The 25,599-nt window shown below is 44.1% G+C and overlaps 1 protein-coding gene across 2 annotated transcripts in view; it reads left to right on the top strand.

The window, feature by feature from the left end:
* Positions 1-1,022: 1,022 nt before the first annotated feature.
* Positions 1,023-25,599, top strand: part of PNCK (pregnancy up-regulated nonubiquitous CaM kinase) — a 56,275-nt gene continuing 31,698 nt past the window's right edge. For both annotated transcript variants that reach the window (XM_040442803.1, XM_040442804.1), the window contains exons 1-2: positions 1,023-1,164; positions 12,304-12,406. In XM_040442803.1, the coding sequence (XP_040298737.1) occupies positions 12,330-12,406 (77 nt within the window). In that variant the 5' untranslated portion in view covers positions 1,023-1,164; positions 12,304-12,329. The remainder of the gene's footprint in view (positions 1,165-12,303; positions 12,407-25,599) is intronic.

The following is a 25,599-nucleotide window of genomic DNA, read 5'->3' as shown; positions in this document are numbered from 1 at the left end:
GAACAGCCGAACAAGGGTGCATGCTGGGAGTTGTAGTTTCACAACAGCTGACCTCTGCCTTAGGGCTCACGCACACGAACGTATTTTCTTTCCATGTCCGTTCCGTTTTTTTTTTTGGGCGTACCGTATGCGAAACCATTCATTTCAATGGGTCCGCAAAAAAAAACAACCTGAAGTTTCTCCATGTGCATTCCGCTTCCGTATGTCCGTATATATCCATTCCGCAAAAAAATATAACATGTTCTATTATTGTCCGCATTACGCACAGGGATAGGACTGTTCTATTAGGGGTCAGCTGTTCAGTTCCGCAAAATACGGAATGCACACGGATGTCATCCGTATGTTTTGCGAATCTGTGTTCTGCGGACCACAAAATCCATACGGTCGTGTGCGCAAACCCTTTTAGAATGTGGCAGCGGTCAGCAGCGTTAGGCTACATTCACACGACCGTATGTGTTTTGTGGTCCGCAAAACACGGATCCGCAAAAAATATGGATGGCGTCCGTTTGGCATCCGTATCCATTATAAGAATAGGACATGCTCTGTCTTTTTTGCGGGGCTACGGAACAGACATACGGATGCGGATAGCGTTCGATGTGCTGTCCGTATTTTTTACGGCCCCGTTGACATGGATGGGTCCGCATCCTATCCGCAAAAAAAAAAAAACAGAACGGACACGGAAAGAAAATACGTTCGTGTGCATGAGGCCTTAACGTGAACTGCTCCATTCACATTGCTTTCGCTTAGCCGAGACGTATCTCCCTTTTTGAATAGGCAGATGTAGCAGAGCTGAGTCGGTCGCCATCCGCATATTGCAGGTTTTCATTCATGCGGAGGAATGCTTTATGCATCCGACGAACATTTCTGGGATTTGCCCACCGCAAGCCAGGAAGCCTGCGGTAGACACTAGTTTTTTTTTTTTCCAGCAATGAATGTCCTTATAAGGATGGACCCCTTTAAGGGAGATGGATAATAAAGGGGTGGGGAGAACGGATGATAAGGGAGGGAGAGGAGAGCGCTACAGTTTGCTGGCCTGGACTGTAGGGGATGAGAATGTTTTAAATAGCATGGAATATGTTCACACAGTCACACAGCTCTGCATCACTCGAGAAGGGCAGCATTCCTCCCGCCACACAAGGTTAATGCACTACTGATCACAGCCAGGTAAGTTCCGCTAGAGGATTTAAAGGGCATCACCGATTTCACGATCTCATTTCACAGAATGACTTGGATATGAAATCTAATCATTTTTTTTATATTTATTTTATTTTTATTTTTTGGCATTGATTTTTTTTCCCCTCCTCCGCCATGCTCTATAGTGCCGCTATAGACATTCCTCCACGGCCAATTGTTGCAGTTCGGTTGGTGACAAGTTGTTCCAGGGTGCAGGGTGTACGCTAGGACTCGCCTGCACTGGGACATGTCTCCGTTGGGGGTCTCGGAGAAGTTGGTGCAGTGTTCTAAAGAGTTAATCTTCGCCAAAGGGTTAATCGTGGACGCTAGGGATTATCCGAGGTCTCCGCGGAAACCCACCACCACCACCGTCGCCAATCCAGCGGGATGCTAGGGGTTAGAAACTCCATTCTCAAATTCTAAGAGGCATTGTGCATCTTCATGAAGGCATTGGGAACCCATCATTCTGAGGTCTCAGTCACAGGGGGCCAGGAAGCTGAGATACGGGGAGCTATTGGATAAGGCGGGAGTTATATCCGGTGGTCCCAAATCCTATAGCTACCAAAAAGCAGCTTTACCGGCTGTCAGTAATAGCAGTTATTGGACATCATCAATCAGTGAGTCACCTGACAAACAGACCCCCATATCTCAGCTTCCTAGTGTGTCAAATAGAGAAAACAGCGCACATCGTAGGGTTAACTGCAGACATTCCTCAAGGAAGCGGCACTGACTCCTGGAAATCCCAAATGTCTCCAAGAACAGTTTTATTTTTGGCTTTAGAGTGTAGTATACGATTATCTATCATCTCTATCTCATATCTATCTATTATCTTATATCTATCTATCTATTATCTTATATCTATCTTCTATCTATCTATCTCATATCTATCTATCTATCTATCTATCTATCTATCTATCTATCTATCTATCTATCTATCTTCTATCTATCTCATATCTATCTATCTCATATCTATCTATCTAATATCTATCTATCTATATATCTATATATCCCTCTATCTATCTATCTATCTATCTATCTATCTATCTATCTATCTATCTATATATCCCTCTATCTATCTATCTATCTATCTATCTATCTTCTATCTATCTATCTATCTATCAATCAATCAATCAATCAATCAATCAATCTATCATCTATTATCTATCTCATATCTATCTATCTAATATCTATCTATCTATATATCTATATATCCCTCTATCTATCTATCTATCTATCTATCTATAAATCCCTCTATCTATCTATCTATCTATCTATCTATCTATCTATCTATCTATCTATCTATCTATCTATCTATCTATCTATCTATCTATCTATCTATCTATTATCTATCTCATATCTATCTATCTATCTATCTATCTATTATCTATCTATCTATCTATCTATCTCATATCTATCTATCTATCATCTATCTATCTATCTATCCCTCTATCTCATATCTATCTATCTATCTATCTATCTATCTATCTATCTATCTATCTCATATCTATCTATCTATCTATCTATCTATCTATCTATCTATCTATCTATCCATCTCATATCTATTATCTATCTATCTATCTATCTATCTATCTATCTATCTATCTATCTATTATCTATCTCATATCTATCTATCTATCTATCTATCTCTAAGTATTATAGTGTATATATATATATATATTATACATCATGTTACTATACATTTGTTTTTTATGTAATTATAATCCTTAGATAATAATATTATAACCCTTGGTGGAGCCACCTTGAAAATGTTATTTTGCAATTGCATAAATAGCAATTACTTAATGTACTGTTCTCCAGCATCCAGATCACTTTCGTTAGACCTGAGCGTTATCCTAAGCAGTAGCGGTAGGCTGCCCATCACTGGTCTGCTTGTATAGCTGGTGTGGTTATCCTCTAGATACAGGCATTCATAAAACAGCTGCTGTCTGCTGATGGTTCTGCAGGACAAGCTTGGGTTGGATGAAATTCAGTGCATATAACTGGAGAACTAAAGTGCAAGGTCTCCAGATAGCATATCGGACAATTACTAATCGAACATGTACTAATTAATTCCTTGAAAGTTGCCCACCTCTGGGGCCCGACCTCATCTTGAAAACAGGACTGAACTTAAATGTCGGGATGGAAAGACCACTTTAAGTGATCAAATTGTGTTTTTCTACAGCCACCACTAGGGGGAGCTTACTGCATACTGTTTATTACTGAGTTCAATGTATGATCAGTATGCGATCCTCTAGTGGTGACGGCTGGTAGAAAAAAATGTATGTCCATGGCTATGCAGATGTTTTTGAGCTGTTTAGCAAAAATGGAGCAATTGTTCTGAGCTCCCTTGATGCTCGAGTCACAGAAGACCTAGTTCAACATGCTGCAGGTCCATCTGATGTAGATAGAACTTTGCTTTTAGCCACAAATTGCACCATTTTTGTCCATAGGATATGCCTGGTATTGCAGCTCACAGCCATTTCCTTCATTCAGTTCTGGGACAAGACAAGACCTCAGTTGTTCTCCCTTCCACCCATTGTAGGATCTTGCCAGCCCAATAGAACATAATATGATCTTCTGGTTGGGCCAGGAATTTAACAATGTAATGGTGGTCCAGCCGCAGAAGAGACTTCGGCTCCACAAGGTCTGTGTTACTGTGTGGTTGGATAAACATTCGCTGTTGTGACCCAATTAGCATCAGATGCCAAGACCATTTCTGTTCAATTAAGTTCCTCACACACGCAAAGCACTTAATTCTATGGAATTTCATGAAGGGCCCAGACATGAAAACTCCACTCACAGCAGAAGGCCTTAGGAATATAAGTAAATGTATAATAGGCTGTAAATCATTCCTGTTAACACCTACGTGTTAATCATTTTCCTAATCATGGTTTGTACATCATGGGCTTCGCATGAAGCCCAAACACACCACACCTTAATGCATGCGTCTCCATCTAACAAGGACCTCACCTCCTGTAGAGCCTACATATTTAGTGTCTACACGATCTGTATAGAGGACTTTGGCGGCCCCATCATTACCACCTGTGTCAAAGCCAAAATTCCACCAAATGATGTACCCCTTAAGCCGGTTGTACTTAAAGGGAAGAGTTGAAAGATGGAGGGTTAGGCATTGAAGCAAGCAGTTGGGAAGAAGAACCCACCACCTGACCCATGCAGTGCCACCACCTCGCCATCACTTATCATTAGGTCTGTTTTTATTAGGGAAAATGACCCAGCAATGTAACAGCCAGATTTGGTCAGGGAGGCCAGTAGGCCACTAAACTTTGTCTCAGAAGTTAGCGACATGGCTGGTAGATTTTTGGGACGATGGCTCCATATGGGATCATCAATGGTAGAAGTGAAGTATTCAAGGTTCAATTAGCTTGCAGAATATGAGCTGAGGAGTCAGGATCCTGTGGACTTCGTCTATCCAAGGGTCGTCTGATTTAGAAAACCAATTTTCGGCATCCTATTAAGGAATTCTAGGTAATTTAAGGGGGTTACCCGATTTGGGATCTCCATTAATTCACCAGAATGGCTACAAGGAGGACCTGGCAAGGAGGCTATGATCTATAACGCAGTAGAAGACATTTACTTGTACTGGATATGACCACAGTCTTCCCGCTCATCCTCTCAGGCCTGTCACTACTCATTATGGTGCAATGTGATAACGAGCTATTACCATTAATTACTCATTATTTTTGCTCATAGCTTACATAATAAGCGACAAGCTTACTTCAGTGACCCTATCAGAATATCTTACGTTTGCCAGACTCTACATCTTACTAACAAAGCCAAATAATATGGAAATCTGCATCGTCTGAGAAGTGTTCATACGTTAGGATTACAGCTTGACACGTATATAAATTTGACATAGCTGCGTCTGTATATGCAACTCTCGATGCCAAATTCACCCCTGCTACATCTTTATATATGTTTCCATACAAGTGCAGCGAGCCCCTGAGAAGCCGTGGCTTTGGCTATCACAGTCAATCACGGTGGCTTTCCTCACACCGTTGCTCACTTTTCTCCCTTTCTGGGTCTTGGGCTCATGTCTGATAGTAGTTGGGGTACCATTGATGTTAGGTGTTTGGATGGGTGCAAGGCCGGGTGTATAGAGTGCAATAGCCATCATATGATGTAGGAGACCAGTGGTAGAAGAATAAACATCTCTCTTTATTGTAGCGCAAAATATGAGTTGTAGTACATCCAACTATAGCAGTCACAGTTCCAACTTTACACAGTGCAATTCTCTTCCAGATAGCAATGTATGGATTTACACAAGTATGAGAGTTATGGCCCTTTGTACACTATCTTGCTAAAGTCTTTCTCAGTAAAATCTATGGCTGGTCATAGTACCCTGGTAATAATGGTTGTAATGTCCACGTCTGCCCAGGATGCATCCAAGTGTTTTTCTCACTGCAGCAAAGTCTGAATGGCTGTAGTTGCAGGTTATCTTACTAGATCCTATGCTTGGCCATGCAGATTTCAAGTTTGCCTGTTCTCTCCTTTGTCTTTCTTCTTCTCGTTCTCTCTTTCTGTAGATCTAGTGGTCATTTTTATTTTATTTGAACATTCATTTTTTTCTGGAGTTTTTGAAGTCCTCTAGACATCTAAACATCACAAAAAAGCCACAAGTCAAAACGCTGTGCATGTTCAGCTTGGCTAAAATTCCTAGTCAAGGTTCTTCAAATGTTGACTTTCAGGGTAGCTTCAATAGGTGGCACTAGAAAGACCATTTTCTTCCATTTGGAGGAGAGGCAATTTACATAATATACTTTGAAGGGGTTGTCCAGGCCCTGAAAAACAATTGGGAAGGCCAGGCATGGTGTGCGAGTAGATTTAAAAAAAAAAAAAAAAAAAAAACCCCCACTCACCTGTTCTGGTCTTCCCAGTTCCTGCAGAACATCTCTGTCCCTGCCGCTTTCCCTGGCTGGAAGTGTTGCATGCCATGCTTCCACATGTCACCGCTGAGGTCACTGATTGGCTAGCAGTGATAATGTTTGCGTGTCAGGGACAGGAAGCGACGGGGACAGAGCACCAGCTTAGGAACGGGGACAACCAGAGCAGGTGAATTATTTTTTTTAATTTTTTTTACTAACTGCAGTATTTAAAAAAAACTTGGCTGCTTTCTTTCCAAAAACAGCTCTGTACTTGTCCACAGGTTGTGTGTGGTGTTGCAGCTGAGTCCCATTAACTGTAATATGGCTAAGCTGCAATACCAGATACAACTCATGGACAGGAGAGGCGCTGTTTTAGGATGAAAACAGCCATACATTTTGGGATCCTGGACAACCTCTTTTTTATTTGCTCTCTAAAAGGCACAGGTCTGATGGGACAGATTTACATTAAGGGGATTTCTGGGACTACAATATTAAAGACCATCAATTTCAAATTGTTGGGGGCTGAACTCCCAGCACCCACATCAATCAACAGATTGAGCGGGCCATGGCACTCCAGTTAGTGCTGTATGTCCTCATTGTTTACCAGACTCAGCTACTTTCAGAGGTATGAAGCTGTCCCAGACAATCGGTTGATCATCGGTGGATTCCAAGAGATGGACCCCAACTAATCAAGTACTGATGGCCTATCTTAAAGAGAGGCCACCAATATTGTAGTCCCAGAAAACCAAGTGTTTGTTGTGTTACTGTTGGAAATTAAATGTTGATATAAGGGTCACATAGAGAAGGCTTAACATTAGCTAGGTGGCCTTTGTCCCCATAGTCCTTTCTGTTGGAACCACTCATGGCAGCCTTCTAGACAACCTTCTTGTTAAGTGATATTAAAATTTGAAGAACATTCATAGTGTTATTAAATATTCTCCTACATCTTGTTTTTAATGGAAACATATGGTTTAAGGTAGTCCATTAAGTCAAGATCAATAAATGTTCAAGTACTGTAGATGTTGCTGACATGTCTCCTGGTGGCCTGGCATATAGACTGAATTATGGTGGATAGGCGTCAAGATCTAAACCAAAATGCTGAGTGATGAGTGTGATTTCTTGTTAGACCTTCACCCACAAGCAGTATATCTGAGGTTAGTGGAGAAGTTGAAGCGTTGAACATTGAAGGGCGGTGGTAAGACATTTGGAAGGGTCGAGTCTACTTCATGTTATTTTGGTCTTAAAACTGTAGAAACGATTGAGACTGAATAGTTCTGATGTCACCATGAGAGGTCTTCAAACTATGCCACTCCAGCTGTTGCAAAATGACATCTCGCAGTTGTCATGACATGCTGGGAGTTGCAGTTTATCGACAGCTATTGAGCCATAGGTTGGAGACCACCTTCTTAAATACCTTCATGGACATGAAGCTCAGATGGAACTGAACCTTTGTCCAGACATTGAACAGAATGACGAAGAGCCAAACTCATTACCGAAAACTTCATGGTTGGGTTTATTCACATTTTCTCGAGAGCTAAATATGACAGTTCACATCTGGTAGCAGACCACAATGATAAAAGACTTAGCTCCTCCATACTCCATTAATTACCCTGAAAATCAGAACTGTGTCTTGTCACATGTAGACATTTACCTGGCAGGAAATGCGACATGTTGGACAGATAGATTAACAACATGTCACATTATTCATCATTATATCTCCTGATACGAGTTGGTGTCTCGGAGAGATGTCATGTCTCTATATAATGTATCCTGATCGTCCATGGACATGAACCGGCTTGTAAGCTTCAGGCAACTCCATGGTATTAATAGGGTGTCTCCTGATTGGGATCCTTGGTTCTGAAAGATGTGTCCACCACAATGATGGTCTATTAATTGTAACGAGAGGCACATGTTAGCATTAGTTATACGATTAAAGATGGTCAGTCAGGAGAGGCAATAGTGTCTCCCTGATTACTGCTCAAAATTACAACCAGAAAAAACTATGAGGGGCAGTATACTCAGTAAAACTTCACTTTTAATAACGTATAGGAGATAAAAGACGGCCCCTACAGACATACAACGAGTAAGACCTGCACACACTCAACCTGGTGGGGTGAGTGGGCGTAGACAATTACAGAACAAACAAGGATGTAGATGGTGGACTGGACCAAATATGTGGAGAGGCGGGCGAGACTGTGTTAGTGTATCTAACCAACTGGCCCTACTGCCTCCCTGCTTGTCCTAGTCCGCCCTACAAAGTGTGTCCAAGGGACGGGGTCCAAAAAAGCTCCGCAAGGGGTGGCACAGACTGGAACTCTCTTCCTGTATAGGTAACCCTAATGAGGCCCTCACACAAGAGAAAAATCCCGTCCAATGGAACCACATACATAAAAATAAGTAGAGATGTTACCCCACAAAAATACCGCTGAAAGGGGATGAAGTGGGGATATACTCAAGTGTCCCAGCATTAGTTATATCTGTCTCTTGGAACCCCCACCCCCACCCCACCCCACTCTACTGAAATGAACTTACATGGGTAAACCACATGGCAAACATGGTGATTGTCAAAAACTACCATAAAAAGAGCAAGGAACAGGAGAATCCACCTCAATGGCCAAATAATAGAGCTACAATATGACCAAATAAAAGAACTGGTACTTAGAAACTGCTCAGAATCATCCTGACAATAGCGGTGGAGACCTCTTGGCAGTGAAGGTCTCAAGATGCTGAAGGACTTGGGAATCTTCTTGTTCCTGTCAAAAATGAGTTTTAGCACTTTAAAATATTTATAACCATACAGCAAGACAAGATGAAAGATGCACCGTGTGTTACGTAAGAAGACTAAGGACTTATTCAGACGAGTGGTGTAAAACTTGCCCATTTTTTCTGTCTGCAACGACCTGGCGGGGAGGCGAGGATGGGAGGAGTGGTAGTGGCAATGTACTCACAGTTCACAGTAGCTTGCTCCATTCTGCCACTCCCAAGGGTCAGGCAGTGACTGCAGGGCATACCCTTTCTTCCTTAGAGGCACACCCTGGTATTAGGGTTCCAGCCTGCTGCTAGTTGGGGTGCCCTTGATGGTGAACAGTTGGTAAGGCGCAAGTCAGAAGGGCAGAGACAGAGGGATAGTAGAGTCCAAAACCCGATCCGCAGGTTGCAATAAAGTCTTTATTGAATTGAAGTTGGGAGTAGTAGTACATACAGACGTAAAAGGCACAGTTCCAAAGTATATATATATATATATATATATATATATATATCACAGTGTAACCCTCTTCCAATAGCAACGTATTGGCTTTAACAATGATGGTAGTAATAGTTCTCCCTGGATCTCTCTCTAAGGACACCTTGCAGTCTGTCAACAGAAACACAGGCATGTAATAAGGTTCTTATTAACTCCTTTTGCAATTCTGGGACTGAGGGGTGCATATTTCCAATACGGATGGCCAGTCTGCCCCAAAGTGTGGTAGGTACCGGAGGCAATAATCCTTTCTGCAGCAGTAAAGTCTTAATCCCATAAACAAGCTTATACCTTACTGACTTGTCAGCATGGCCTGGATAACGTTCTGGACCTCCTAAGATGTCAGATCTCCGTCTCCAAAGGGTACTCTGGTAGTAGAGTTGCTGTCTTGGCAGATGAAGTCGCAGAGACTAAAGGTGGATTTAGACAGGTAGATCATTGGGCAGAATATTGGGTACGAACGTTCCTGTGAATGCTCGTTACCGACAATGTAATGGTGAAACTTTCATTCCTGCAGGCACATAAATTAACATTTCTGGGCAGCAGATTGTGTGGTCTAAATCTGCTGGCCAGAAACATCTCCGCTGTATGAGGACGAGGGATTGCAATAGCCATCCCTCGTCCTCATACTGTAGAGGTGATCGTTGCATGTAACTGAAATGGTCTCCTCCACTGAATTAGCAGCCGACTGTCAAGAAGGACAATCTGCTGCTGCTCGGCGGTGTAAATGCGCCTTAAGCTTCTCTGTACTTGGGAGCTGTCACACACACATTTTCTACCTTGCTCTGCTCAGACTAGTATCCTTAACTAACCAGTGGGCGGACCCAGTCCATCACCTGGTAATCTAAACAGTCTGCCAATATGTTAACCATTTGGTTGGCTATACATTGCTACTAAGTAGATATAAAACACAATCAATCACAACATTTCACAAACAGGCCGCACGCAGATGGCGGTCCAGATCCGTGGACTTGAATGGGTGAGTCTAGCATGTGCCAGTCCATGTGACACCCGTACATTCGTTACGTAAACATTGCTCATCTGAATAAGCCTTAGGGTACGACCACATGGTCAGGTTTCTGCATGCAGTTTTGGAAGCCACGTCCTCTCCTTTTATAGACCATTCCTGATATTGACTTCCAAAACTATATGCAGAAACCTAACCATGCGGTTGTAGCCAGGGATTTATTTGGCGCTGATTTTGGAGTGTTCCTGCCTCAAAATCAGCTCCAAATCTGCTCCAAAAACGCCTCAAAACAGCCTCCCACTCATTTCAATGGGAAGCAGCACTTGCTTTTTTTTTAGGGGGTTAGTAAAGGGACACTGCAATATGTCCATGGTGACGTCTGGTGACCAGTTTGTGCTAAGTACTTCTCTGGCAGCTTTGAGTCTCAGAGATGTAGGTTCCCTGAACTAGTCCTAGTTTTCAGGGGCTCACACACGTCCTTCCTCTAGACCTTCTCAGCAAAGACTCTCATGGGGAGTGAGACCAGCTCCTCACCCTGACAACTGCACTAAAACTGCCAGATTTATCTATGCGTTGCCTATACACAACCATTTGGGATACACAATGCTTGAGAAAATAAAACTTTAGCAATAAGTCACAACATAATCTTCTACAATATTAACTCTTTGGCAGTGATCCTCTGGGTCACTGCAGACGGAAATAAGCGTGTGCGTCCACCATAGCAATGTTGCTGAGGTGGACGGAAAAATAAGGAAAAGAACAAATAGCAGGTGGTGCTATACAGATACATTTTATTGAATAACTCAGTGGCTATGCTAAATTTTTAATTACATGCAATTCCAAAATTATTCAGATCCAGGTGCTGGTTTGAATAATGTAGAATGGGAGAAGGGACTAACATTAAAACTGTCTTAGTTGCCCATAGCAACCAATGACAGGAGAGCTTTAATTTCTTAAACTGTTCCAGTAAAGTGAAATCTGAGCTCCTGATTGGTTACTACGGGCAACTAAGACAGTTTTAATAAATGAGGCCCAAAGTGCATGTTATCAGCATACGGTGGGGGCATGCCTTTCCCATATGAAGCCTCTCTATTGTCTCCCAATTCCTATCCAGCATTTAGAAGGCATCGTCTCCTGTAAATGATATTCTCTGGTGTATTGCGTGCCTTCATATAGATATGGCCGTTTTCCTTTTAGGAATATGCAAAGGAATTTTTCTTGACCTGCCACCCGTAACCCATGAATCATGGAAAATGAAAATCAGACATCATATAGTACGTGACAACCTCTTTCTAACAAAGCTAGAACCAGCCCTGTACCTCACATGGAACCAGAGATCTCCCCATTCATTGCTCTGCTAGATTTATATCAAGCTGCCGGTAGGCGTGTCCTTTCTGCTGCTGCTCTCTGCCTACTCAGGAGGCAGTTGAAGGATGGAACTGAGCACGTGCGTCCACCTCAGTGAGGTGGACGGAGAAATAAAAAAAAAAAAAAAAAACAGCAGGTGGCGCTATAGAGATCCATTTCATTTAAAAAATATTTGATTACATACAATTACAAAAGTATTCAGATCCAGGTGCTGGTTTGAAAAGTGCAGAATATTTTTCGTGGGACAACCCCTTTAAAGGATGCATACATTTCGAACTATGGGGTAGATCGATCTGTTTAAAGTAATCCTACTTACAGTCAACTCATTCTTGTTTGCCTCTGTGTATGCAAATGGCAATATTAAATCCTGACTTCTAGGAGTTCCAGAAACAGCGCCACCTCTTTCCATAGGCTATATCTGGTATTGCGTTCCAACCCATTCCCTTCAACAGAGCTGAACTGCAATACCACACACAACCTGTGGGAAGGAGGGGCGCTGTTTCCGGAGGAGAGCAGCCATGTTTTTCTACTCCTGGATCCCATTTACCTCCATATCCCCCTTGTGTCCAGCTCAACTTCGAGCAAGTTAGAGGAAAGGTCATTGCTATCACAAGTCGCAAGGCGATGAAGGGTTTCTGATGATCGGTTTCTTTGTCATTTTCCATGCACAGGTTGCCAGTCACATTGAGATACGGCCATGCCTCTTGGGAAAAATGGAAAGAAGAAAATTGAAGACATCAATATGGTGTACAACATCAAGGAGAAGCTCGGATCGTGAGTATCGTTTAGTATTGTTTCCTTCTTACTGTTTCCTGATGTCAGAGGGTCTTCTCCACACTAAAACTTGGTGAATGTGGTCTTAAAGGGGTCATGCCATGGTTAAAGGGGTTCTCTCACTTTGGCAAGTGATATTTATCATGTAGAGAAAGTTAATACAAGGCACTTACTAATGTATTGTGATTCTCCATATTGCTTCCTTTGCTGGCTGGATTCATTTTTCCATCACATTACACATGGTTTGTTTCCATGGTTACGACCACCCTTTAATCCCGCAGCGCTGGTCGCACTTGCACACTATAGGAAAAAGTGCCAGTCTCTCTGGTGGCCCGGGATTGTGGGAGCGTTCACAGGCCAGAGCTATTTCCTATGGTGTGCAAGCACGACCACCTCTGCTGAATCACATGGTGGTCGTAACCATGGAAACGAGCAGTGTATAATGTGATGGGAAAAAAAACGAATCCTGCCAGCAAAGGAGACAATATGGACAATCACAATACATTAGTAAGTGCCTTGTATTAACTTTCTCTACACGATAAGACCACCCCTTTAGTGTAAAAAATGAAAATCAGACATCATATAGTACATCTCTTTCTAACAAAGCTAGAACCAGCCCTGTACCTCACATGGATCCAGAGATCTCCCTGTCATTGCTTTGCTACATTCATATCAAGCTGACAGCTCAATGGGCGTGTCCTTTCTGCTGCAGCTCAGGGGGCGTGTCCTTTCTGCTGCAGCTCTCTCCCTGTCACAGCTCAGGAGGCAGTTGAAGGATGAAACTGAGCATGTGCGTCCACGTCAGTGAGGTGGACAGAGAAATGAAAAAAGCAAACAGCAGGTGGTGCTATACAGATAGATTTCATTGAATAATTCAGGTGTCTCTATACAGAAAAATAGATTCAGATACAAAAGTATTCAGATGCAGGCGCTGATTTGAAAACTGTTGAATATTTTTCATGGCTCAACCCCTTTAATATGTAATGGTGCTTGGGCCCCTCATTGACGTCGGGCCCCGGGGCTGCCGACCCTAACACCCCTATTATAATCCGCTTTTAAGAAATGGCTTGTATACTTGTCTATTACCAAGAGATGCAACGATTGTGATCGAGGCGTAGCTAGGGAGCGTCCTGTGTGCTGAGAGGTAGAGATAATGTCCCCCATCTACTACTTCACCCCAAAAAATCTACTGACATCACACCTATGAGTCCAAGTCCGACTTTTTAACAAACCTTGAGACATGACGAGGGGTAATAGCCAATAGTTTTGGGGTAATTTCATGTAATTAAAAATGTAGCATAGTCACTGAGTTATTCAATAAAATGTATCTGTACAGCGCCACCTGCTGTTTGTTCTTTTCCTTATTTCTCTGTCCACCTCAGTAACGTCGCTGAGGTGGTCACACGTGTTCAGTTCCATCCTTCAATGCCACTAGCCATCTAATATCTACTGTTAGAAGCTGTGACAGTTACAGGGAAAGAGCTGCAGAAGAAAGTACACACCCCCTGTGCTCTGATAGGGAGACTGCAGCAGCAGCAGAAAGGACATGCCCCTTGAGCTGTGATATGGCCAGAGCTTCAGCAGAAGGCCACTGCCAGCACTTCTGCCCTCTATGTTACTCTCACCCCCCTTGCAGCTCGTTGTACATTCTTCCACTGCCTCAAGTCAAATGTATGGTTAGAAAATGTGACAGTTACAGAGGAAAAGCTGTAAAAGAAAGTAAACCCCCCGAGCTGTCAAAGGGAGAAAGCTGCAGCAGAAAGTGCATGCCCCCTGAGCTGTGATAGGGAGAGAGTTGCAGCAGTAAGGAAACACCCCCTTAGCTGTGATAGGCAGAGAGCTACAGTAGAAAGGACTCAGGCTGTGAGTCGTGATAGGGAGAAAGGACGCATGCCCTGAGTCATGATAGGGAGAGAGCTGCAGCATAAAGGACATGCCCCCTGAGCTGCCAGCTTGAAATAAATCTAGCAGAGTATTTGGAGCAATGTGTGAGGAGATCTCTGGATCCATGTGAGGTACAGGTCTGGTTCTAACATTATTAGAAACAGATTGTCATGAATTATGTGATGTCTAACAGTACCCCTTTAAGACTGGGACCCTGCCAGCAGTGTAGGACTGGGAAAAGGAAAGCATGTTCTTGCGGTCAGTTATTCTTGGCTGACTCATCCCATTGCCGCATCCTCAAACAAATTATTTTTAGATCATTTTTATTTTCTAAGCTGTTGACAACATAAACATTGGCGGATCAGCGTTGTCGTAACCTTTAGCGTAGGATCCTCTACTTATATAGATTACGTCAGAATATCAGCACAGCATCTAGATGGGGCCTAGAAGGCCTAATCAAGCCTGCACATATAGATATAGTATAGCAAATATCTGCTGTAGTCAAGGATGGGCAGTGTCATGGTTGGAAGTATTCCCGATGCTCACGGTGGCGATGTTCTTCTCCCTCGTTTCCAGGGTGTTTACAGTGAAGAGGGGTCCTCAGGATGATAAGTGTAAGGGTGTGTATTATTGTGGGATCAGAAGTTCGGGAAAAAATAGACTTCTGAATTCTCATCATGATGTGAATTCAGGGTTAGGTTCAAAAAGAGTTTACTAAACTATGATAAAAGATATATACAAAGATATACAAAAATAAAATAAAGCAACAGTCACGAGAGTCGTCAAACAGATGGGCTAGCTCCAGATCAACCAGCATCCATCATGGCACTCGGCTGACCCCAATATGATACAAAGAGAGGTGATGATAGCAAGACATCTTACCCGAATCATGTCTTTAAAGGGCTTCTGTCACCCCACTAAACCTTTTTTTTTTTTTTTTGCTTACTTATAATCCCCACACTGCGATTTATGCCTACATAATCAAATTAATCATTTTGGTCCTGTAGATTTTGTTTAAAACATGCTTTTATAATATGCAAATTACCTTGCTACCAGCAAGTAGGGCGGCTACTTGCTGGTAGCAGCCGCATCCTCCGATCCTAAAGACGCCCCCTCCGCATTGTGATTGACAGGGCCAGGGAACGGAATCGTTCTCTGCTGGCCCTGCCTGTTAGCATTCAAAATCTGGCGCCTGCGCCGTGGCCGTACCTGTCTTCAATCGGCGCAGGCGCACTGAGTGACGTCATCGGCGCAGGCGCATTGAGGATGGAGCGGCTGAGCAAGCGGCCGCCTCTCAGTGCGCCTGCGCCGATTGAAGACAGGTACGGCCACAGCGCCAGATTTTGAATGCTAACAGGCAAAGCCAGCAGAGAAAGATCCCGTTCCCTGGCCCTGTCAATCACAATGCGGAGGGGGCGTCTTTAGGATCGGAGGATGCGGCTGCTACCAGCAAGTAGACGCCCTACTTGCTGGTAGCAAGGTAATTTGCATATTTTTAAAGCATGTTTTAAACAAAATCTACAGGACCAAAATGATTAATTTGATTATGTAGGCATAAACCGCAGTGTGGGGATTATAAGTAAGCAAAAAAAAAAAAAAGTTTAGTGGGGTGACAGAAGCCCTTTAAGTGTTTTCTATTCTCCTGGTCCCTACGAGCTCCACATAAAGGGCACTATGCATGTCCAGTTACCTCAAACTGCAGGAATGCCGCCAGGTATCAGAGATCATGAACCAAACTACATATAATTAAAGGGGAAGCACCAATTAAAACCTTGCTTTACAGGGTGCCTTTACACATCTTGGAAAAATGCAGGTGGGCATTTATAAGCATGGGGTGCATATTTCTGTGCAGGGCAGTGATTGACACTTTTCAACCCAGTAGGATAACATGGGGGAGGTCCTTATGCTGTGTATTTTCTGGTGGATTTTTCCCACCACGTGTAAAGGCACTCTAATTTCTCTCCCTCCGGAGCACACTCAGGTTGTGGCCTCTGGTCTGGTGGAAAGTGGGGTGCCAATGGTGTAAAAGTGCGGTTTAAGGACAGGAGACCAGACGAGGAAGGAGGTGGTGCAGGTTAACATTTACCAGACGTCTTCACTGAAGAGAAAGTTCTAAACAATCATCCACATAAAAATGGAGGTACTGTTCTTGAACGGTTGCAAAACTTTGCTAAAGCTGAATTAAAAGCAGCATCCAACAGAGAAGCACTTTCAAATAAACTATTCTATGCATCCCAATTCAGCTGGAGGGATGGGGTGCTTCACAAGCCCAGTACTCTGTCTGTATTTTAAGACTCTTACTGAAGCAGGGATAGGACCAGGGGTCAGACGCCTTTACAATATACCTGAATGAGTGCTGCAGTTTTGTATGACTAGGGGTCGGAAGCCTTTATAATACACCTAACCAAGTGCAGTAAAGTCTATAGCCTTGTGAGCTACCTTCACAGATTTCCATGCACACCATCTTGGCAGCTCAAACTTCTTAGGGATGCTGGACTGCCATCAGTCTCTGGGATGCCTCCTGACCATCTCCTTGAGTCTCCATAAGCTGACTGTAGCTGCTACAAGACTGCTTACACTTCACTTAGCTGACTCACTTCACAGGAAAGAGCCAAGCCCAGGGGTTAGGGCCTGTCCCTTCCTGAAGACAGTTGTAAAGGGCCTTGGATGAACCCTATGATTCTGCCAGAAGTAACCTATAATTCACATAACATAGTATAACACCTATTAACCCCTTAAGTATGACCGGGATTTAAACATGGTGCCCGCTCAGAAACTGACCCGGAAACAATGTCTGTGATCATCTGTATCACTGATATGCATGGTCAGTTGTGAATATTGCATCTGAGCGGTAAAACCCAGCGGGCTCTGTGCTCCCGGGGCCTGAACAGCCTCCTCATGTTGAGATCGAGGGAGCTGTTCAGTTGCTGTGGCAGCCTCGGGCCCTGTGAAGGATCCAAGACCTGCCACTGCTGTTCCTATGGAGCCCTGCCTGTGGCAGGATTCCATAGGAACATAGTGAATCTCCCATAGACTGCAATGGAAACTCATTGCAGTCTATGGGACAAGTGATCAGATGAGCCCTATGTTTGATTTATGCATTTTAGTTTTTCACTCCCTGCCTTCCTGGAGCCATAATTTTTCTGTTCACATAGCTATATGAGGGCTTATTTTTTTCAGGTTGTAATATCATTTTAGATTGCATACGATGTAGCGGGAAGCTGGAAAATAATTCTAAATGAGGTGGAACTGAAAAAAAAAGGCAATTCCATCACAGTTTTAATGTGTTCCCTATGCAATAAAAATGACTTGTTACCTTTATTCTTACGAGTCAACATATTTACGGTGAAACCATATTTATCTAGTGTTTCTAAAACACAAATTTATTTAGTGTTTTAATAGTTAAAAAAACGTTGGAAAAAATTTATTTGATCTTTTTATTGCCATATTCTGACCACCATAACTTTTTTTATATTTATGTTTACTGAAATATTCAAGGGCTCTTTTTATTGCAGGGAGATCTGTAGTTTTTTATGTGTATGGAAAATGGCGAGGTCCTTAAGGGGTTCATATATTAGAAGACATATAAAAATATAAAACCCTATCAGTGGCAGTGGCCTAATGTGTCACTGCAAATGTAAAAAATGAAAATCAGACATCATATAGTACATGACAATCTCTCTCTAACAAAGCTAGAACCAGCCCTGTACCTCACATGGATCCAGAGATCTCCCCATTCATTGCTCCATTTGGTCTGCAAGATTTTTTTCAAGTTGGCACTTCAGGTGGTGGTGGTTGTGGTGGCCCTGCTCACGGGGTGTGTCTTTTCTGCTTCAGCTCTCTTGCCCCCGCTCATGTACGTCTACTTCAAGGGGCAGTGACTACACATCAATGTAAAGTTTAGCACAGTCGTCGCCAACTGGTGACTCTCTAGCTGTCGAAAAACTTCCCAGTTGACTCCTGGTCTAGGATGTGATCAGCTTATATGGTATTTTGGCCAAAATCACGACACGGGTCCTAGGTTCCTAGCGTCCTCCTAAATTACTTTTGCCCTCAGCCCAAGCTAGGCTTTTGTAATTGGTTATTATGTTGATACAGTAATGAAAAGTGAGCGAACTGGTGGCACTTTCAATGCTCAATGCCATCCGAATCATTCTCCATGTGATCGGTGACATTGGAAGGGTTATTTATCAAAATGTGACACAAAAACCAAAACCGGTGACGTATTCTGTTTCCTTTCTAGTAATTACATCTATTTATCATTGTCAAAATGGCCGGATCACAGGCCGAGAAAGATTGAAAAATCTATTAAAACAATTCAGGAGCTTATAAGCCATGAAAATGCTACAAGTATGTGAACCCAAGGCTGCCTAACGTCTTTCCAATTTATGGAAGTCTACAGGTCTCGATGGACCTCTCTCTTGTCTATTCTCAGTGCATGTATCTAACAATATGACTGTAATGGACAATACAGCATGGCCTTATTCTGTTTAGGTGAGCAATGGAAGGCATCTAGATGCAGCAGAAACCTTCCCCAACCTGACCGTCTGCAATAAAGACTAACCAAGTCGTATCTAAACTAAGCTGGTCTTCAACCAAAGATGGAGGGAAGTATCTGGAGGCCTATGTTCAATGCCCAATGTGCAATGCCCTTGGCAAGAGGGTTGTACTTGGGTGCAATTATCAATACGATATTAAGAATTGTAGGGGTATCCATCTCTATTGGAAATGAAGTAGACGCATTAATGAGGACCTGACCCATCATTTGACATTTTTCGATATCTCCAAGAGGAAACTTCACATAATCGACAGTCATCTTAGCTCTATCACCAGCTGTCCTCTAAGGCCACTGAGTGGTGCCAACATGGCTGACAGGTAGAATAGAGGTCATGCTCATTCACCCAACCTGTCCTACTGGACTTGAGCTTCATGTAGTCAGATTACAAAGTAGTAAGAACCTCCACAGATTCTACTGTATAGATATAGAAGAGCTTAGCTGGTCATCTGACAAAGCTTAAAAGGAATTTGTCACTATTTTTACGGTGGCCTCAGATAGTTGACATGGTGCCCTTAGATAGAGGCCGTGATTGAAATGCTGCGTCATCTGTTTTTGGATCAGTCTATTTCTTAAAGGAGTTCTCCAGGAAGTACTTAAAATGGTTGCCAGCGAGCTGTCCTAGAATGTGAACAGGACTGGTTGCCACCACTTGCATAGCAGCCTAGGGGGTTGAGGTGGTGGGGACTCACTAAACACTATGCTCTGGCATTTGCATATACTGCATATGAGTTTTTATGTCAGGCTGCTCAGCCATGATGTCATATTGTAGACAGAAGGTACCTGTCCAGGAATGTGAGCAGGGCTGGTTGCCACCACCTGCAGAGCTGCCTAGGAGGATGAGGGGGCTGAGCCTCACTATATACTACACTTTTGTATTGTACTCATTTTGAGCTAAAAATAATTTTTAAACTGGTCTTTATTAAAAATTTTGAACCACTGTCTTTGTGCAGCCTTGAGTTTCTAGTAGCAGGATCTGAATTTTCACTCTGTTCTGTCAGGCAGCTTAGCTGACGGCTCCTTATCTCTGCTCTCTGACATTATAACTAGAGATGAGCGAATCGAATTTCAGGAATTATTCGATTCGCAGCAAATCCGAATTTCCTCACGCTTCGTGGTAACAAATCACATTTTTTCCTAAAATGGCTGCTGCATGTATAAGGACATGGGGCAAGGAACTCTGGGAAGGCGGGATCACCCATAATGCCATGCATGCAGCCAATCAGCAGCCAGCCAGCCCTGTGATGTCACAGCCCTATAAATAGCCTCAGCCATCTTGGATTCTGCCATTTTCCAGTGTACTTAGTGCAGGGAGAGACGTCAGCAGGCGCTAGGGACAGTGGTAGAAAAAACTTAATTGTGCTAAAAAGACGATTTACAAGTGCAGGGAAAGATTATTCAAGGTGTAGGGAAAGGATAGGGAGGAATCATTCCACAACATTTATGTAGAACAGGGTTCAGTAGGGGAGGTTACAGCCTGGGTAATAGGAACAATCCTATTACACCTTGCTGCACTGACTGGGGATCCAAATTGCCATTATACAGCTCTGTAATTCCAGCAAACCGTTCTTGTTATTGGGGTGCAAGTGCTGTTTGATACAGCCATTAACAGGGTTTATTGCAAGGAAATAAAGTTCTAAAGTCTTTTGTGTAGTGGAAAAGTGGAAAATATATATATATTTGCCGTTCAGCGGTGCAGTTCTATGTTCTAAAGCCCTTTTTGGCGTGTAATAGTGTCACAAAAAAGTATTTGCCGTTGTGTGGTGAATTGAGAAAATTACAGCCCTTTTTGGCGTGTATTAGTGGGGAAAAAAGGGCTTATTAGCTGTTGTGTGGTGAAGTGAGAAAATTACAGACTTTTTTGGGGAGTTTTAATTTCCTTTTTATTTATTTATTAGATTTTTTTTTGGCATTAGCAATACTGATGGATTACTGACCAAATGCTGACAGAGTGAAGGCGGATGCTCCACAGACAGGATACGTTTTTTTGGGTTATTGTTCTGACGGATCAGAGGAAGGGCTAAATAATCAGCGATGTCAACACAAACTGACCGTTTTTTTCGCCCTATAAGACGCACCGGCCCATAAGACGCACTGGGTTTTTGAGGAGGAAAATAAGAAAACAAATATTTTGAACCAAAAGGTGTGCTTTTGGTGGGTTTTGAACTAATGGTGGTCTGTGGATGACACTATTATGGGGCATCTGTGGATGACGCACTGTTATGGGGGTCTGTGGGTGACACACTGTTATGGGGGCATCTGTGGATGACACTGTTATGGAGGCATCTGAGGATGGCACTGTTATGGGGGCATCTGGGGGTGGCACTGTTATGGGGGCATCTGGGGGTGGCACTGTTATGGGGGCATCTGGGGATGGCACTATTATGGGGGCATCTGGGGATGGCACTATAATGGGGGCATCTGGGGATGGCACTATTATGGGGCCATCTGGGAATGTCACTGTTATGGGGGCATCTGGGAATGGCATAATACTGCTATAGGGGGGGATCTGTGGATGACACATAGCATCTTATGCTATGTGTCATCCACAGATCCCCCCCACAACAGTGTCCCTGTGTAGTAAATGACCCCTAATACAGGGGGTGGGGGTCGGCATCTTGTTTTGTAATGGCAGCGGGGCCCGGTGCAGTCACTGTATTCTACTACACCGGGCCCCGCTCACTGTAGTAATCATATAGGCAATGTTAATTCATCTCCAATCCAGGCTGTAGTTCGGTACTTACTACTAACTTTCATAGCAGGCAGGAGGCCGGGCGGCGGCAGCGTAACTCACTACGTCACGCACCTGCGCCGCCTGCTTCATTCATAAAGTGCGCGGAGCAGGTGCGTGACGTAGTGAGTTATGCTGCCGCATCCCGCCCGCTCGCCCGGCCTCCTGCCTGCTATGAAAGTTAGTAGTAAGTACCGTACTACAGCCTGGATTGGAGATGAATTAACATTGCCTATATGATTACTACAGTGAGCGGGGCCCGGTGTAGTAGAATACAGTGACTGCACCGGGCCCCGCTGCCATTACAAAACAAGATGCCGGTCCCCAGTCCCTCCTCCCTCCCGCTGATACACACGCCGGCAGCGATGCATCAGTGTAAAATTGCAGCATTTGCCCCATAAGACGCACTGCTAAAAAAGTGCGTCTTATAGGGCGAAAAATATGGTACTGCTGACATCCTCTCCACTCTGCCAGGGCGGCTCTACTTGTATAAGCGTTTAATAGAACAGGTTCTGTAGACATATATGTGGAATCAGCTGCCGACGGTGTAAAAGGAGTGAGCTTCTTCTTGGAGCTAACATCGAACTGTAAGGCTGAGTTCATACTTGAGTTATTTGGTCAGTTTTGGCCCCGTGACTGCCCAAATAAGGGTACTTTCACACTAGCGTTAGTGTAATCCAGCAGGCAGTTCCGTCGTTGGAGCTGCCTGCCGGATCCGCCGATCAGTGTGACAACTGACAGCATTTTTAGACGGATCCGAGCGCGGATCCATCTACAAATGCATTGCAAGAACGGATCCGTCTCTTCGCTTGTCATGCGGATGGACGGATCCGTCTTGCAGTCTTTTTCACAGTTTTCCCGGTCTGCGCAGGACGGATCCATCCTTCAGTTGTTTTGCAATGCCAGATCCGGCACTAATGCAAGTCAATGGGAATTAATGCCGGATCCGAAATTCCGGCGACTGATCAGGCATTTTGGACGGACATAATACCGCAGCATGCTGCGGCATTATGTCCGGCCAAAGCGCCTGACAGTGACTGAACGGAAGGCATACTGATCTAAACTGAACGGATTTCTATCCATTCAGAATGCATTGGGATATGCCTGATCAGTTCTTTTCCAGGCATAGAGCCCTTTTGACGGAACTCTATGCCGGAAAAGAATAACGCTAGTGTGAAAGTACCCTAAGCGAAGTGTGCAAGGATTCTAAGAGCGACGCCAGTCATGTGCGTGTCATACGGACTCACAGTATTATTTCACTACCACAGCAGACTCCCTATGCGTGTTACTGCAAGGCACAGTGTTCTGCACCACTATAAAGGCTCTCTGCAGCCAGGAAATAGCCGTTTTTTTAACGCGATTCACCGCGAATAAATTCGGATCAAACTAAATTATTTCAAAAAATTCGCCGAAACGGCGCGCAGACCCTCTGTTACATATGAGGACACAATTATTCTAAATAACACATGGTGGTGGTGGTGGTGGGGGGGGGGGCTGTTTCAGATTTTGCTTTGAGTCTCAGAAGCTTCACGTTTTTTCCTCAGGCCAGGGGTAGCCAGCAGCCATATAATTAAAGACAATAGGATAATTTCATGTTTCTCGTTACTCTGGCAACATTACACCGCTCTCATTTATCAGATTATTTAACCCTTTAAGCACCCATATCACTGAAAGAATCCTCCAGTTTCCTCGTGACTCAGAACCCCACTATCTGGTTATGAAGCATTGCCAGATCGGAGACGTTTGATGCAGAGGAAACATCAGCCTTTCTTGTCTTGTCCAGGGAAACACGACCGATTAGAGGGTGTTTGCGCCCCGCAGACTGAATGGCAATGGTCGGAACATGCTGTGAGGGATGGGAGCAGGGAAAGGTCCTCTCGCTCCCTTCACACAGCACTGTCTCTCCTGTTGTCCGTCACTTTATGTCTGCAGAGCCTTTATCGTGTCTCTTGTTATTTCCATCGTTTTATTTCTCTCTCTCTCTCTGGCTGCCTTTACCAATCACAGGAGAGACAGGCCGCAGCTGAAGGCGAACTATTCCGAATCTCTATGTAGAATTATTAGAAGAGACAACCAGAAGCCCTCAGGAAGACTAAAGTACGGCTATAAATCCCAGTTCATTAGACCAGAAGAGACAGTCAACACTTATCCGGTAACTGCGGGTAGTTACTCTCATGGCATGTAGCTAGCAGAGTCAAGAAAGGACAGCTGTGAAGGAACGGAGAAGTTTTTCACAGACCCATACATGGAAACCTACTGGGTTTGGGGGGGTTCTTGGGAGTCTAGGTAAACATGCTCTTGTTAAACCAAGAGTGGGGTAGACATGGCTCCTTCCTTATGGTGTCCCATATAGTGCCCAAATAGTACATTGATGCAGTGCACAAGTGACCATACCATACACTGCCAAAATAACACTGCCAGTTGCCTAAATGTGGCTGCTGACTAGGTGGATCCAGTACAGCTGATAGGCTCATAGGTTTGGGCACCAAGTGTGGCACCAGGTGTAGGTTTTGGTTGACCAAGCTATCAATGTCCCTTTCAGTAGAGGCAAGTGATGACAACTAGAGAGGAGCAAATTTCTAAGGGCTCTTTCACACTTGCGTTCTTGTCTTCCGGCATAGAGTTCCGTCGTCGGGGCTCTATGCCGGAAGAATCCTGATCAGGATTATCCTAATGCATTCTGAATGGAGAGAAATCCGTTCAGGATGCATCAGGATGTCTTCAGTTTCGGAACGGAACGTTTTTTAGCCAGAGAAAATACCGCAGCATGCTGCGCTTTTTGCTCCGGCCAAAAATCCGGAACACTTGCCGCAAGGCCGGATCCGGAATTAATGCCCATTGAAAGGCATTGATCCGGATCCGGCCTTAAGCTAAACGTCGTTTCGGCGCATTGCCGCATCCGACATTTAGCTTTTTCAGAGTGGTTACCATGGCTGCCGGGACGCTAAAGTCCTGGCAGCCATGGTAAAGTGTAGCGGGGAGCGGGGGAGCAGCATACTTACCGTCCGTGCGGCTCCCTGGGCGCTGCAGAGTGACGTCAGGGCGCCCCAAGCGCATGGATCATGTGATCACATGGATCACGTCATCCATGCGCATGGGGCGCTCTGACGTCATTCTGGAGCGCCCCGGGAGCCGCACGGACTGTAAGTATACTGCTCCCCCGCTCCCCGCTCCTACTATGGCAACCAGGACTTTAATAGCGTCCTGGGTGCCATAGTAACACTGAAAGCATTTGGAAGACGGTTCCGTCTTCAAATGCTTTCAGTACACTTGCGTTTTTCCGGATCCGGAGTGTAATTCCGGCAAGTGGAGTACACGCCGGATCCGGACAACGCAAGTGTGAAAGAGGCCTTAAAATTTGACTCAGGTCCAGTTCGGCCAAACAATTTGAATAGGGGATAAATTTGACCTGAATAGAAATGTCCTAATTGCCTGAAAAACTCTTTCCTTTGTCTCTCTTTCCGCTCTCTCTTTCTCTCTCTCTCTTTGTGCTCTTCTAGTACCTCAGACCTGGGGGTATTTGCAATTATGTTGTGTATTATGTTTTATGTTTCTGCTGTGTACACCATCATTGGACGTATGGTTGGCAAGAAAAGGGCTAAGTGCCCTGTTCTTCCCCTCTTGGAGGGGAGTGGGCAGGTCCAGACAGGGAGGAGAAAGCAATCACATTTCAGAGCTCCTACTCCAAGGGACTGTATCCAGTTCTCCTGTGAGACCTTAACTCCTGAAAAAGTATCAGCATCAAGAACACTGCTTCCAAGGGCTTCAGTGTGCCTAGACAGCAGAGTGATCGACAAAACACTGCTTTACAGACCCTGATGCAGGAGAGGGACTACAGCTCAGACACCCATCACCTAGACCTCTTCCAGACCAGTCAAACACCAGGCTTCATCATATTGTGGACACCTATATCCACAAGTGCCTGCTAGTGCAATTCAATTGCCACCTAACTAGCCATGATATTTTATCACTTGGTTACTAAAACTGCGCTTTGCCCCTATGACTGCTGGATGTGCCATAAGT

This window comes from Bufo bufo, chromosome 8, assembly GCF_905171765.1.
Source record: "Bufo bufo chromosome 8, aBufBuf1.1, whole genome shotgun sequence".
NCBI lineage: Eukaryota > Metazoa > Chordata > Amphibia > Anura > Bufonidae > Bufo > Bufo bufo.
This window is presented reverse-complemented; position numbering and strand designations above follow the sequence as displayed.